The sequence below is a fragment of the Eretmochelys imbricata genome, chromosome 18, assembly GCF_965152235.1.
Source record: "Eretmochelys imbricata isolate rEreImb1 chromosome 18, rEreImb1.hap1, whole genome shotgun sequence".
Classification (NCBI taxonomy): domain Eukaryota; kingdom Metazoa; phylum Chordata; order Testudines; family Cheloniidae; genus Eretmochelys; species Eretmochelys imbricata.
Window position 1 is genome coordinate 18099912 of NC_135589.1, and position 16562 is coordinate 18116473.

A 16562-nucleotide genomic window follows, 5' to 3' on the forward strand; every position below is an offset into this window, starting at 1 on the left:
TGTAGGGAATTGGACAGGTGTCCTGGCCACTTCTAATACTGACTACATAGGTCAGTCTACATTCAATACTCAAAAATAAACAATTAACTGTCAGAAATGGTTTAGGTGGTATTACCTTGGCATTTTACCTAAAAGCTCATGGTTAGTATTTTATTTTTTTTTGCTGTTGGTGCCTAGAAAACATGGTGCCATAAAATACAGACCCAAAATGTCACAAGCACACATCAGCTTGGTTATTTTGCCATGATGTTCGATTCCCTCCTCACCCCATCCTTGATCCAGATTTTGTCTGAGATTGTAAAGTCTTTCTGGCAGGGACCTGTTGTCTTACACGCTTTTGGGTACCATATAAATAAGTCTGGTTTACTGTTGCAAGAGTCTGTGCCCAAGCATATACCTAGTGGTTGCCCTCTCTATACATTGCTCACACAAGATTGTTTCTTTCCAAAGAGGAATTGGAGAGGGTAAAATCCTCCGTACTGGTACATGCAGAAGACCCAACAGCACTGGAGTTGTGTAATATCTTCCAAGAGGAGCATAAAGAAGAATGAGAACTGGTAGATAAAATAATTAAAACTTCAAAGATTTATTTTTATCCCATCGATAATGTCACTGGGGGAAAAGTACATTTTATGTAAAAGATATCAGCTGCCATGGAGAGCTTCTGACTATTAGATTATAGACATATGTAACAAAGCATGTGAATTTGAAAAGTTAACCTATACACTGATGCACACTTATTTGTGGTGTACCTGGTATTCAGGTTAAAACAACCATGTACTCGACTTTGCAAAGAACCGTGGATATTTGCAGGACTAGTGCAAAATTGTTTCCAAAATGTAAGTGAGGAAACGGTGAAAGAACTGAAGTGCATCCAATAAAAAATCATATCGGAGTATAAAGAACAGAGTGCAAAAATAAACCAAGAGACCATTTTTGATTTGTTTATTGTAAATGTGGAATTAATTATAACATGATACAAAGGTACCCAATACAAGGGTTCTGGTGTCATGCGTTCAGTAAAAGCAACCATTTTGCAAACGTGTTGCTCTAAGCCCAGAGTGATTTTTATATATAAAATTTAAATAATAAATAAAATAGGAAAGACTTTGATGGACGTGCAGCCACAGGGCAAAGCTCTTATGTTGCAGAAGCAGAATTCTTTGTTGGATCTCCTTTAATAAATTTGTGAAGCAAGGTTTAACAAACAGATATGGCGCTGAATGTAGTGTGATCACGGGGAAGCATAAACAAAATGATTAACTGTCCAATGTTAAAAAAGCTTTTGTTTCATGTAGTGGGCACAAAATGAGCCCTCTAGGAAAGCCACAGTGGCATGTTTGACTGAGAGAGCGCTCAATTTAAAATAGTACAACAGAAAGTCCTATGTAGCCTTGAGTTGATAAACAGTTTGCAAACATAAATGGTCAACTCGCCTACTAAACAGAATACAAAAGACCTTCTTAAAGAACTTGATCAGGCTTTTTATGGTCTCGGGTTCATTAGGCTATAATACGTTACATTGATACGTTCCGGCGTGTTGCCACAATGCATGCACGAAGTAAAGTCCCACTGTCAATGAAATTCAAGTTGAATTTGACCTGATGGTTTATTTAGAAGTTACAGAAGAAATTCAGACACCAACTGCCTGAGTTTACAGGATGGCCATTTATAATACAAACAAACAAGTAAAGGATTTGTGTACGTCCAAAAGATTTGGATAAAGCTATTAAATGCTACTCTGAGAACAACAGTTGAGGAGATCAAGTATAGATTTCAAAATGCAAAATAATTTTCAGTTTTGGATGAAAACCAATGATTTTGGCAAGTCTTACATGGGACGAAAATTCAAAAGTCTACTCCTGGTAGATATGTGTTTGATTTTCATTCAGGATTCTACCTGAGTCAAGCATCCAACAACATATCCTGAATCTTTGAGGATCTGAATGTGGGGAAAGTAATTGCTGATCTGGGGCAAAAATGGAACGGCAACATGAGAATGCATACTGTATTATAATGTGCTAAAGAGCCTGACAATGAACAGGAACAAGTATCAGGGCTAAATGACATTGAGACTGACTCAGATCTCAGACTCCTTTTGTTAATTAGGTCTTTTGGGGGAGAGGGAGGCTGATTTATCTTAGCAGCTAAATGGGAGGAGCCAGAGAAGAAATTGTTTTCAGGAGAGACCTTTGAAGTTCAAGAATAGTCGTTTTTGAAAGATATCCTTTAAGAGGCAGAATAATCCTCTCGTCCCTCTAAGGGATTCAGGTCTACTGACTTCCATGCTATACATCGTGTGTGTGAGTGAGAGATTAATTAGCTGGATTAGTTTTGTGAGGGTTATTTTGATATGTACTATGGAGTTTTTTTATTACATCCAACAGCCATCAGAGTCAGTAGTTGCTAACCTCTACCTTATGATGGGAATATAAGCTTTTGTGACCCTGACCAATGTCATTTGAATGGAACCAGAAAATAAAGACCAGTCACTTACTGGCATTCCTTATTCTTACATCATTATCCTAGAATGCAGCAAGTACATTTCCTAATTCTCCTTTGTTGGAGGCTTTCAGACCTTGTGGCTGCTTATTGGCAACTTTATGTGCCAGGACTAGTTGGTAACTCTATCCTGAGTCCTAAGCACAAGTGTCTCTATCCAGTTGGTACTGAGGCATGCAATGGTATTGGTACACAAAAAGTGACCAGAAATACCAACAGCAATAAGTTTCTTTTTCAAGTGAAAATTAGTTTGTATTGGGAAGGAGACGGGAAGGTAGGGAGTATTTAATCAGGTAAACTTCATTTTGTATTGAGTAGCAAAATAGGTACTGGTTTCTTTAAACATAAGATTTTTTGTGAAATATGATAAAATGAAAAAAGTTTATTAAAGGATTTGCCAACCATTGAACTCATTGATGGACTAAGGAAAAAAACCTGTTAAGGCTAGTGTAGCTGAGGGCTCATTACATTATTTTCAAAGTCAGCAGTTTCCTCCTACTCTTCATACTACTTAGCTCACTCCTATCTCTTCATTCCATGGTTTTGTTACATTTTTTGATCCATCTGGAGCAGTAGTCAAACAAGAAAGAGAATGTAATGTGGCTGTGCTAGGATGCTACGCTGTCTCTCCCTTTTTTAAAATCGTAAACCAAAAGGAGGATTTAGATAATTGGAACTTTGCATTACAGTTGTTTCTCTAGAGGTAAAAATTACAGAACATTCTTTACCACTGTAAAGTCTGTGAGTGCTGCTCCTCTACAAATTTCTGCCACCCCATTGTGCTATCGGAGGCTTTGGCTTCCCATCTCTGTCTTCAGCTACATGGTGTCAGGAAGGAAATGAAGCAAGAGCACCCTTTCCAGTCCTTATCTTCCCACTCTACAGTCCTTGAAAGCTATGACAGGTAGTTCTGAAATGTGACCATTGAAAAAAGTGGATAAAAGAATACTAAAAATGTGAGCCAGCCATTTTCATTTTGAGTTAATGTTTACTAAGTATTCTCGAAGATGTTACAGCCATTGTTTTTGATAGGCAGAATCTGCAATGTGTGTCAGTTCTGTGTTATACTATTCCCCATTTTCTGACTCCATACAGACCATATTCTTAGTGACAGATTACAAAAGAAACATTCTAGCTGATGGTCAGTGCATCCCATGGTGCAATCCATGTATAAGGAAGAATTACTTAAGCACTTGCTCTAAGAAATGTTCTTGACATTGATAGTTTAGCTAGTTATTTTTAGAGTTTAATCTCCCCCTTTTGGCAAAGATTGGAAATAAATAGGTGAAGCCACTCTCGCAATGCTAAATTCTTCGGATTTTGTTGCCTGGGTCAATCCAGTTTTTGTCCTGCATGTGGTATGGAGACTGCACTGTTTTCATTGCTTAACTATCTCCAGCTTCTGGTGATGACCAAGAATCCTATGTCCATACTGGTTTTATTAGCTCTGCCAGCTGCCGTTGATAGCAATATTTTGTGGTCAATGGTGACATGGCTGCTGTCTGTGTTGAGGATGGAGTCATTTTTTAAGTCACTGTTCTTTGCTTGCTGAGAGGTCTCACAGGGATAGCGTAGTGAAATTGACCTGCTACCCTGAGGACAGTCTCACATGAGGTTACTGCAGGATTCTGTGCTGATGAATTTGTATGTGAGGCCAATGTCAGATCATAAGGTTGCTTGGGTTGTAGAGTTTTCTATATACACATGGTGCTCCGTTTTTCATCTTTGTCACATCTACCCAGTGCAGTCAACTGTCTTGTCCAGTGTCTGCTTGGATTAGAATGATCTGGCTCAGACTCAATCAAGATAAAACTATGGTTATTATGGTGAGATAGAGGAATCAAGCTGAGGAACTGGTGAAAGTGAATATTGCTATTTATTACCCAAATTCACAGCCTGTTAATCCACAGTTGCTTCTGGATGTCTGGGATAGGGCAGTTTCGGAGAGTGCTTTCTGTTAGCTAAAAGATTGAAACTCTTTAGGAAGCAGACCATCCCACCCAGCAATCCACAATTGATCTCCCACTGTCACAGGAAAGTTTGCCCAAAGATCAAGAGTAGAATATAACCTTTAAATTTCCAGTTATTTATTTTTTTGTTCAGTATTTTATTTGTTGCTTTCAGCATCGCACAACAGGAAAACATGCTCATCTTAAGGACCAATGCTATTTTTGCCTTTATTTCTTTTTTCCTTCTCCATCTCCTCTTCCTCGGTATCTTTTTTTTTTCTTCCCCCTTCCCTGAACCAACTCCCGTTTCCACTAGTGCACTTCATGTCCAATCCTTTCCCCTATTTGAAAGTTAAGTGCGCAGTGAAATAGTTAAAGATTCTTTTAAAGTGCAATTAGGCCTTTAAAGCTACCATTGGAATTAATAGTAGGCCGTGAAGTTCATACCTCTAAGCCATAGTTTCAGGCACATAGCCTTGCACTGGTTACATTAAATTCATATATGGAATATTTCCCTTGCAACAATGAAAATAGAAACTACTTTTTAATGAAAGCTTAAATTTTTGTAGATCATGAATAGCCATATGGGTACATAATCCCATCATCTAGGCTCTATCTAGACTAGCAGCTCTGGATTTGATGCCTCTCTTATATACAGAGACTTGTAGCTTCTTTGAGAGTTTTTTTTTCGAGCAATTTAATTTTTTTTTAAAATAAATTTTAAAGGTACTGTGCTCTTTTAAGGTCCTGATCCTTAAATTTATAATGGGACTACTTGCATGGTAAATTTATACGTGTGTGCACGTATTTTCAGATTTGGAGCTGAAATTTCCAGCGTGGTCAGAATCCTTCTCAATAATCCATTGTCCCCTTTTTAGAAAAGACTTGCCTTAGTTTTGTAGGACAAACGATGAGAAATCTAAAAACTGGACGTAGTACCAATGTGCACTCATTACACACACAGGAGAAAAGATCAGAAGTAATTTTCGCTAATGCAGACTTAAATACATTTTTCTTTTGTTGGAAGATCATTTTATTTCATCTATTTTTAGTCATAACAATGGCAAATATACAACTGACTATTGTTAAAGTGAGTCAAGCTTCTAATAATATAAGCTTCATAAATGTGTTTACATTTAGGATTTATTTCTGACTTCTCGAAAGCCAAAAAGTTTAAAGATGATGACCTGAACATCATTTTGAATTAATTTGCCAAGAATTAAACATTGACTGTCTTCCCACTTCAGAGTTCAGTACTATATCATAAGAAAACAAATTTTATAAATCCATTTCTTTAAATATAATCTGGATTTTTGTTCTGACTTTACTTTTAGAAGCAATAAAATATGTTTTCCTTTGTTAATTAAAATAATTTGCTTGAGTTTCACGGTCTTATCACTTTTATTTTTAAAAATCTACTAAACTACCTTTATTCATTACTTTTTTAAAAATAATATCCCTGGATAATGTGCCAAAGAACATTATAGTAGATCAGTTGGTAAGTAACTCAAGTTTACAGGGTTTCAAGATACTTGAGTTAGGGATCTAGCCACACAGAAATCTTCTGAGGATAGCTGGATAGCAGGTTAGGGAATCAGAATCTGGTGCTGTTCACCGCTAGGGCTAAGCAAAATTGTTTCACTTAACAGAATACAGTTTGGCGGTGACCAAAACTGTTCATGAATTCAGGAGGAACTCAGCAAATAGTTTCAGCCAAATAAAAAATTAGTTGATTTTTCTTGAAAAAGTCAAAATGGTTTGTTTCAGATTTTTCTAAACAAACCATTTCAACATTTCTTTCAAATTGACTTTTCGTTTCAAATCAACTCAAACATTTTTTTTAATTTTTTGTTTCCGTGAGGGTTAGTTTTGGTTTGAAATGAATCTAAACTGTTTCTGGATGTATTTATTTTTTTGTTTCATCATCACCAAATTGGGAAAAAAATCAATTATTTGCTGAACCCTAGTTGTTACCAATTGTCAGGCTGGTTTGGTTAGGAGATTGCCCTTACAACCAGCATATTAGACTCCTAGTGGAAAGTGTTAGCCCTTTTGCATGAGGATGCTGTGAAGCAGGAGAGAGGAAATCAGATTGAAAAACAGGACACACAAGCTTTATTAATGTTTTAATACTGTGTAATATATGCCATTATCATCAGCTAACACATTCTTTACATGTTCACCCATTAAGGTGACCGTTAAATAAGTAGCATGAGGTTTATAGAGAAACACTGTTTCTTTAACTGTATCTATCCATCTCACCTGAGCTTGAAACAGCAAGCAGCCAAGGAACTGTAACAAGATTATAATCATGTGAGAAAAAGAGAGAGGGATAGATAAAAGGGAGAGGCAGTGGCGAAAGCACGTCCTCCAGAAGCTGTCATTTAAGGCTTCTTAAATAAATAAATAAAAATCCTGATTTTTGTCAGTAGGGATTTTAGCTGTGCGTTAGTGTTTAGAAAAGCAAGAATGTTTTAAGTCACAACTTGCGTGACGTGGTGTATCTGGTATTGCTATGTTACTATGCTGCTGCTTTACACCTTTTTAATTTCCTTCTTAGAATCAATCTACCGACGTGGAGCAAGAAGATGGAGGAAGCTCTACCGAGTGAATGGGCATCTGTTTCAAGCCAAACGCTTTAACAGAGTGAGTACTGTTGCTAAAAATGCCATTTTTTGGGTAATGCTCTGCAGTCATTGTTTTTTCAGTGTTTGCTTTTCCTGTATTTGGAACATGGGGGAAAGAAAAGGAAAAGTGAGATGCTTGTTTATGTGAATTCAGTATGCAATATTCACTGCACAACAACCAGAAAAAGTCAGAAGTTTTTGAATTATTTAGAGTCTGGGATGAGGTCAGTAGTACATAATTAATGGAAATGTTTTCTTTTAAATGCTCTTACAAGCTTTTTTTTTAAATATTATATTTAAATATTTATTTAAATATTATATTGTATATTTTAGATCAGATTCTTTCCCTCTCTCTTATGGTTCTGATTTTCTATAAGCACAGTTATTGTCCTCAATATTCCTTGCCTTTCATTGTCTATATAAATGATTTTTATTTAATCTCTTAATATCCTGACTAAACATGCTTGGAACCTGAACTAGTATATAATGTAATTGGTGGGGGAGGAGAGGGGAATTCTGGTATATGTATTTAAGCTGCAAGTCAGTATATATGCCAAGATACAACAACGTAAAGGATCTGACTTAGTCCATAAAAGCAAGAGAACGTAGCTTTAAGGCTGAGACTCCTCCTTCCTTAGCCTAGCCCATTGTGCCAGAATTTTGCAGCACATATAAGGTACACATCTTGGAATTTCATAAAAGCCTAAGTGCAAAGAGGTGGGTTAATTTTTAGATCCAACAATGATATTGTACGGCAGTAAAAGGAATCAAATCTTTGCTATTGTTTGGATAGAGTCTTTTGTTTCTAATGCTCTAGAAAAAAAATGCCATTTGACATGTGTTACAGAGATCTAAGACTCGTTAAGGTTAAGTATTCCATCTGTGGACCATTAAAATTTAAATGAGATATACATAATGCACCTTTTCACCGCATACTAAACAAGTATAGTGACTAAAGTATTGTTTTTAATGCACATTATGGAATGTGTTCTGCCTTTTTTTGTGTATTATACTTACATGGTCAAAAAATATGCCATTGGACAACATACATTTTAATTAGAAATCTATAGTAATTAGTAAAATGTTTTTGAAAATTAGGCCTGTAGTTAGTGAGGTTTCAAAAGCACAGATATACATTAACACGGTCATTTTATTTTTGTTGACAATCCCTAATGGGCCTGGTTTACACTGAACTTCAGTGTAGAGAATCGATGCATTTCAGAGCTACAGCACCATAAGAATACAACTGAAGCTAGTAATAAAGGCAGCAAACAGTATACCATAGACGACAAAAATTTGTGTGTGTGTGTATATATTTATATATATATGCAAGTTAAATATCTACCTTCAGCCCTGAATGAGTTTTTATAGTCCATTCTGTAAACTTCTGAATTCATTAAAAAAATCACTTTATAATACACCTATAATAAGGCGAACACTGTAGTCCACTTAATTTCTTCTCTTTGTATTTTAATTCTTTTCTTTTAAAAATACTGCATGAATGAAGGGTATATCATGTGAAAGGAGGTGAAAGGGCTTGCGTGTACAACTCTGTTAATGTTATATTCAACAGCATTGTAGATTGTACTTGTTAGTTTACTTATGAACACTCATAACTCTGACACATACTTCTCAAAAATAGCAATTTGAAATGGGCACTTGTAAATCCTGAATTTTAACCTCCTTGATTATTAGCATACTGTTAAAAAAATATATATTCTGTACTATATATATATATTTAAGTGGGCTTATAACACTGTATACAGCTCAGTTGCAGTCTTAAAGTGCCCTCAATTATATAACCTTTTCTCTTTCACTGTGAACCTCAAGTGCACTTGAATAGGAACGGAGTAAAAGAGTTATTAGATTAATTTAGATGTTCACAAGCCTTTGTACCCACACACAACAGTGACCGCTCCTAAGATTATAAGTATATGTAATTAACAACTAACCCTCAGTTCCTGTTTCTTGATCTGCAGTGCCTCGCTCAAGGATGTCAGTCACTAAGTTGTCATTTTTGCAGTCTGACATTTTCTTTAAACATCTTATTATTGGAGGCCTTTTGTAGTTAGTCATTTTGTAAGCTATTTAGCCTGACCCCAGTATGACTCTCCATTATTTTTAGTTTGTGACAAAATAAATAGAAATTCATGTCAAATTATTTGTGTTGTGTCAGAAGAAGCCCAGAAGGTCTGAATTCAAATTGTTCTTCAACGTTTACATAAAATGTCCAGTAGATCTGCTCTCTTTTTGCCATTGGTACTTGGAGTCTAAGCATGTGGGCTCCTCTGGCCCCTTCTGAAACCCAGGGCTTTGGATGAGAGGCTTTCCTTCCTAGATTTATGGCTGGAACCTTGGATCTCTTCTCCATTATGTCTGCAAGAAACTAGCCAGTTAAAGATAGAAAGGTGCAGCGGGTATAGTCAATATTTTTAAAAAAGGAAAAAGTTAACTATTCCTTTCCCATACTCTTTATTTGTTGCTTGTGATCTTAGGCCCCATTCTTCACTGGTGCAGAACTACAAATCCTTATAGATAGTGCAGACGGGCTTAAGAAAGATCATTCACTCTGCGACTACTACTAGTAAGGATTCAAAGTGACTTAACCATTTTGTGACGGGCACTGTGTTCCTGTAAGCGATTGATTCCACAGAAGAGGATCTGAAAGCCAAACTGTAGCTTACAGGTTTGCTAGACAAGATAGACTTTCACTGTCTTCGGGCTTGGAACAGTTACATCACAGCCTTCAGAGTTTGGTATAAGCCTGAAGTGGGGGAGGAGTGCAAGACTGCATGTGCAGCTTTCAAGAATACAGTGAATCATGGGAAGACCAAGAGTAATGGGAAGGGTCTGGGACTGTTACAGTGGCTGCCGGCGCCAGCCTGTAGGTTGGGAGTAGAGAACATTCTTGAGCTGTCAAAAGGTGCTGTGGATAAGGGAGAAAATTGAGACTGGAATGATTAAATGATCGGCATTTGAGAATCTAAGTTAGGTTGGTTTCAGAGTCAGCTTGTTGGGCAAAATGGCTAAAATGCATGCTGTTTGCATACATGGCGCTGATTAAAGAAAACTTACAATTAATCACAAGTGGGAAGTATTCAGCTTCTTAATGTGACAGTTACTTTTGTGTATAAGAAATAACAAGGAACCTAGCTAAAGTGGTAATGGATGTACACTTGGGGGTTAAAAAAGGTAATTTCATCATATTTTGGTGCATGTGTTAAGTGACACCTTACTTTTCATTCATCGTTTAATGGGTTTCCCCCCAACCAGTGGATGACATTTTTAATATGAGCTTTTTGATTATGTATTTTGATTACCCAAACAATCCTGCTGACATGCACTGCTACCAATGTTAGTGTGTAGGTATGGTAAGGTGGACTGTAAGGACGTTATAATTCCCCTTTATTAGAAATACTTGTAATCAATTACTGTGATGTTCTCGGAGTTTTTTCTTTTTCAAATAACAATGTGGTTCAAATTCCTGTCAGTTTTTTGTCTGTGTGCCACCTAGCAACACTTGAAGTTCAAAATAAATATAGCAGATAGGGAAAATGTGCAAATGTTACAGTGAATCTGTATTACAATCTAGCCAGCTCCTAATCCTTTGCCCATGCTACATTTGGTTAATATGGGCAGTCAACTTTATCTACATTTTGAACAAGATCTTAACACACTCAGACCTGAGAGAGGAAACTGAAAAAAGCAGTCTCTCTTGAATTCTATTCTTTATTATTGATTGTTTTTGAATAAAAGCTGTCTCTCACAAACCAGTTTCTCCTTCTGTTTGAATCTGAAGTTGTCATAGTCCTGTATTTGTTGTATGGGTTTTTAGGGTTTTTTGCAAGAGGAATAGTTAGTTGTCACAAATTCAGTATTGTGAGTTTAGATCACTGAGAGAATGAGCTATGAAGATGTTTGTTTAAACGTGTGTGTGTGTGTGAGAGAGAGAGAGCAAAATTGGCGAGGGAAATTTAAGAAAGGAAAACAAGCTACAAATATTGCAATAAAATGAATTACTACATATAAAATAAATGTGTTCTCAGTGTGAAAGTGTTAGGCCTTTGTTTTTCCTAAAAATTCTTATCATGGCTACCAGTGTAGTCCGAATATGAGCTGCTACTGTCCTTTACATATTCTGACCTGGATTAGACTCAGATCCTGTAACACTTAGGCATCTGCTGAACTTTACATGCATGTGTAGTGCAATTGCAGCTGATGGGACTGATCACGTGCATAATAAGCTGCGTGTAAGTATTTACAGGATCTAGGCCACATATGGCCCAGGACTTAAAACACACCCAGTGGCAACCTTGAAACCTGTGCACACTAGCGCTTCCATAGAGGCTAAGAATGGTACAAAATTTTGGCCCAGAAAACCTTGTATGTATTTCTATCTCTGTCTCTATCTGCTGTCTATCTCCTAATGTATGCACAGACTAAATGTACACCTCCAGTTTTATAATAGCACATTTATGCACAACTTAATTTGATATATAATTAAATGATCAATTAGAAATTATGAAAATGAAATGCATGCGTCAATTACAACTTCTTAATTGGGTATTTTCAAATGTGGCAAAGCTATCTGGCCTCAAATAGAGCTAACTGTAATGTTGAAAAAAATTGTAAAGATGGGGGAAAAAACCTGTTTAAATCATGTTTTTTTTAAAAAAGTAGTTTAATTACTTGTCATGCTTGCATAGCTCAGACAGTTTAAATGATTTTATTCAAAATCCTTTGGACAGAGACTAACCATAAAAAATTTTAGGCCAAAAGGAAATGTGGAAACTGGATTTTTTTAAATGGAATGGCTATTTCAAGTTATTGTACATTTATTGTGGCTGTGGGCAGTTTTTGGGACATGTCTGAAATATTACAGGACCTTTTTTCAGAACTGAATCTTCTACTATTTCACATCGCTCAAACATCTTGGCCTCTAAATCTGAAACATTTCAAGAAAAAATCAGTGGTGGGAGACTCTAACACATGAAAATTTTTAAGAAAAATGAATTTTAAAGGAGGAAAGTAAAGGTGGTGAGAGATCAAAATTGGAAAGAATGATCTGTACCCGAGTTAATTTGTATGGAGACCAAGGTTGTAATTCTGGCAATAAAACATATCACACCACTATATCTCATAATAATATGAATATAGGTTACCATTGAAAGAGACTGTTTCTAAGTATCTGGAGAGCCAGGTATTGGAACACAATACAGGTATCTTATCTTATGTTAATGAGTCATATTAAACAGTGGAACAATATGGATATAAAATAACTTGATTTGACACATACATCAAGTTGTGACAGGAAATAGTGACTTGTTAAAAACTGCAGAAGCAAATGGCAACTGGTATTGGGCCAAGAGGCAAAATAAAAAGCAACAGAACAAAATGAAAATTGAAACCACCTTGGTTTAGCTTCTATCTGTGAATATACGGGTGGTACATTTAGAGTATCCTTTTCTGAGAGGCATTCTAATCATTGCAGGAAAACAGGCATAAACTCCTATTTTTCAATAAATAGACAATTCAGAGATGTTTCTCTTGTAGGGTAGTGACCCAGTCCTGCTAACCCTTGGTGCAGATAGTCCCCTTGGCATAAAATCTGTAGACTTGAAACCAGGTTAGGATGATCTCTAAATGAAACCTACATTGCCATTAATGAACTCCTTCTCATTAATGGTACATATATTATGTCCCAGAGATGTGATACATTGCTGCAAATTGGGAATGCTCAACATTCAAGGGTTTTGAGGAGAATTTTTGCTTTGTTTCAGGGTTTGTTTTTTTGCATTTAATTAAACTATATCCTAAGTCCCTTCTCAGTGGCTTGCAGGAAAAACACCACAGAATCATAGGACTGGAAGGGGGACCTGAAGAAGTCTTCTAGTCCAGTCCCCTGCAGTCAAGGCAGGACAGAGTATTCTCTAGACCATGCTTGACAAATAGTAGTTCTTCTGCTCTACTCCACGCTGATTAGGCCTCAACTAGAGTATTGTGTCCAGTTCTGAGTGCCACATTTCAGAAAGGATGTGGACATACTGGAGAAAGTCCAGAGAAGAGCAACAAAAATGATAAAAGGTCTAGAAAACATGTTAGTTATGTACCTTGGATACTACAAGGTGTCTATTGTTTAAACTGCTTGCGTTAGAAAATATTTCATCGCAAGATACTTGTTGGAAGCCTATATTTCAACACACGCTCCGCTATCAAAGGTCCTTCTTTTCCATGGGTCCAGATGATGATGTCCTCAATATAGCATAAGTAGAGTAGGGGCGTTCAGGGACGAGAGCTGAGGAAGCGTTGTTCTAAATCAGCCATAAAAATGTTGGCATACTGTGGGGCCATGCGGGTACCCATAGCAGTGCCGCTGATCTGAAGGTATACATTGTCCTCAAATGTGAAATAGTTATGGGTAAGGACAAAGTCACAAAGTTCAGCCACCAGGTTAGCCGTGACATTATCGGGGATAGTGTTTTTGACGGCTTGTAGTCCATTTTTGTGTGGAATGTTGGTGTAGAGGGCTTCTACATCCATAGTGGCCAGGATGGTGTTTTCAGGAAGATCACCGATGGATTGTAGTTTCCTCAGGAAGTCAGTGGTGTCTCGAAGGTAGCTGGGAGTGCTGGTAGCGTAGGGCCTGAGGAGGGAGTCTACATAGCCAGACAATCCTGCTGTCAGGGTGCCAATGCCTGAGATGATGGGGCGCCCAGGATTTCCAGGTTTATGGATCTTGGGTAGTAGACAGAATATCCCAGGTCGGGGTTCCAGGGGTGTGTCTGTGCGGATTTGATCTTGTGCTTTTTCAGGAATGCTGAAGTTGCTTTTGGTAACTCTCAGTGGGATCAGAGGGTAATAGCTTGTAGAAAGTGGTGTTGGAGAGCTGCCAAGCAGCCTCTTGTTCATGTTCCGACTTATTCATGATGACAACAGCACCTCCTTTGTCAGCCTTTTTGATTACCAATGTGATGTATGCCATCATGTGCCAGCAATGTCCCTCTGCCATGTACATTGGTCAAACTGGACAGTCTCTACGTAAAAACACAAATCAGATGTCAAGAATTATAACATTCATAAACCAGTCGGAGAACACTTCAATCTCTCTGGTCACGCAATTACAGACATGAAGGTCGCTATCTTACAACAAAAAAACTTCAAATCCAGACTCCAGCGAGAAACTGCTGAATTGGAATTCATTTGCAAATTGGATACTATTAATTTAGGCTTAAATAGAGACTGGGAGTGGCTAAGTCATTATGCAAGGTAGCCTATTTCCCCTTGTTTTTTCCAAACCCCCCCCCGATGTTCTGGTTAAACTTGGATTTATGCTGGAAATGGCCCACCTTGATTATCATACACATTGTAAGGAGAGTGATCACTTTGGATGGGCTATTACCAGCAGGAGAGTGGGGTGGGAGGAGATATTGTTTCATGGTCTCTGTGTATATAATGTCTTCTGCAGTTTCCACAGTATGCATCCGATGAAGTGAGCTATAGCTCACAAAAGCTTATGCTCAAATAAATTGGTTAGTCTCTAAGGTGCCACAAGTACTCCTTTTCTTTTTGTGAATACAGATTAACACGGCTGTTACTCTGAAACCTGTCATTATTTCTCACTATATCTCTCTCACCATTGCTCCACTGACACACAGGTTCTAAGGCAGTGGTTCTCAAACTTCTGTACTGGTGCCCCCTTTCACGTAGCAAGCCTCTGAGTGTGAACCCCCCCCACACATCCCCCCCCAAAAAATTAAAAATACTTTAAAAAATATTTAACGCTATTCTGCATGCTGGAGATGAAGTGGGGTTTGGGGTGGAGGCTGACAGCTCGCGACCACCCATGTAATAACTTCAGGGGTCACGACCCCCAGTTTGAGAACCCCTGTTCTAAGGTCATGCAATGGCAAAAGCTGCAATCAGACCCTGGGAGTCCTGACTCCCGTTCTGTGCGTATGGTCATAGCCCATATACCCTCCCCAGTTCTTGTATCGGAAGCGTTTCCATTGACTGGCCTGGCTTGGAGCATAAGAAGTCTGAGAAAGTGTAATCCCAGTACTCGTAAACCATACATTTTAAAGCCTGCCCCCATTAGGCACTTTGCCCCTTTGAAAATATATATAACAGCTTATTTTGTAATGGAATGCTATTTAAAGTAAATATATCGATTGCAAACATGCCTTTTTTTCTACTGGGTAAAATGGCAAAATTTAGCCATGCTGATGTGTTCCAGTATCAGCTAAACTACTGTGTTTGTTTCCAAGCATTAGGAAAAATACTGACAAATCTCTAGTGTTGGTTTATGTGGACGGTGGAGACGTATTAAACTTATAAGTGGAACAGCCTGTGTCCAGTACTCCAGTTAGAATCATAGAATATCAGGGTTGGAAGGGACCCCTGAAGGTCATCTAGTCCAACCCCCTGCTCGAAGCAGGACCAATTACCAGTTAAATCATCCCAGCCGTGGCTTTGTCAAGCCTGACCTTCAAAACTTCCAAGGAAGGAGATTCCACCACCTCCCTAGGCAACGCATTCCAGTGTTTCACCACCCTCTTAGTGAAAAAGTTTTTCCTAATATCCAATCTAAACCTCCCCCACTGCAACTTGAGACCATTACTCCTCGTTCTGTCATCTGCTACCATTGAGAACAGTCTAGAGCCATCCTCTTTGGAACCCCCTTTCAGGTAGTTGAAAGCAGCTATCAAATCCCCCCTCATTCTTCTCTTCTGCAGGCTAAACAATCCCAGCTCCCTCAGCCTCTCCTCATAAGTCATGTGTTCTAGACCCCTAATCATTTTTGTTGCCCTTCGCTGGATTCTCTCCAATTTATCCACATCCTTCTTGTAGTGTGGGGCCCAAAACTGGACACAGTACTCCAGATGAGGCCTCACTAATGTCGAATAGAGGGGGACGATCACGTCCCTCGATCTGCTCGCTATGCCCCTACTTATACATCCCAAAATGCCATTGGCCTTCTTGGCAACAAGGGCACACTGCTGACTCATATCCAGCTTCTCGTCCACTGTCACCCCAGGTCGTTTTCCGCAGAACTGCTGCCTAGCCATTCGGTCCCTAGTCTGTAGCGGTGCATTGGATTCTTCCGTCCTAAGTGCAGGACCCTGCACTTATCCTTATTGAACCTCATCAGATTTCTTTTGGCCCAATCCTCCAATTTGTCTAGGTCCTTCTGTATCCTATCCCTCCCCTCCAGCGTATCTACTACTCCTCCCAGTTTAGTATCGTCCGCAAATTTGCTGAGAGTGCAATCCACACCATCCTCCAGATCATTTATGAAGATATTGAACAAAACCGGCCCCAGGACTGACCCCTGGGGCACTCCACTTGACACCGGCTGCCAACTAGACATGGAGCCATTGATCACTACCCGTTGAGCCCGACAATCTAGCCAGCTTTCTACCCACCTTATAGTGCATTCATCCAGCCCATACTTCCTTAACTTGCTGACAAGAATACTGTGGGAGAC

At 38.3% G+C, this 16562-nt stretch overlaps 1 protein-coding gene across 4 annotated transcripts in view; it reads left to right on the forward strand.

The window, feature by feature from the left end:
- Positions 1-16562, forward strand: part of PRKCZ (protein kinase C zeta) — a 159536-nt gene that overhangs the window by 86893 nt on the left and 56081 nt on the right. For 3 of the 4 annotated variants that reach the window (XM_077837445.1, XM_077837444.1, XM_077837447.1), the window contains exon 6: positions 7012-7097. In XM_077837445.1, the coding sequence (XP_077693571.1) occupies positions 7012-7097 (86 nt within the window). Of the gene's footprint in view, positions 1-521; positions 558-7011; positions 7098-16562 lie in introns of those variants that run through there. The other variant, XM_077837448.1, reaches the window with a different exon arrangement.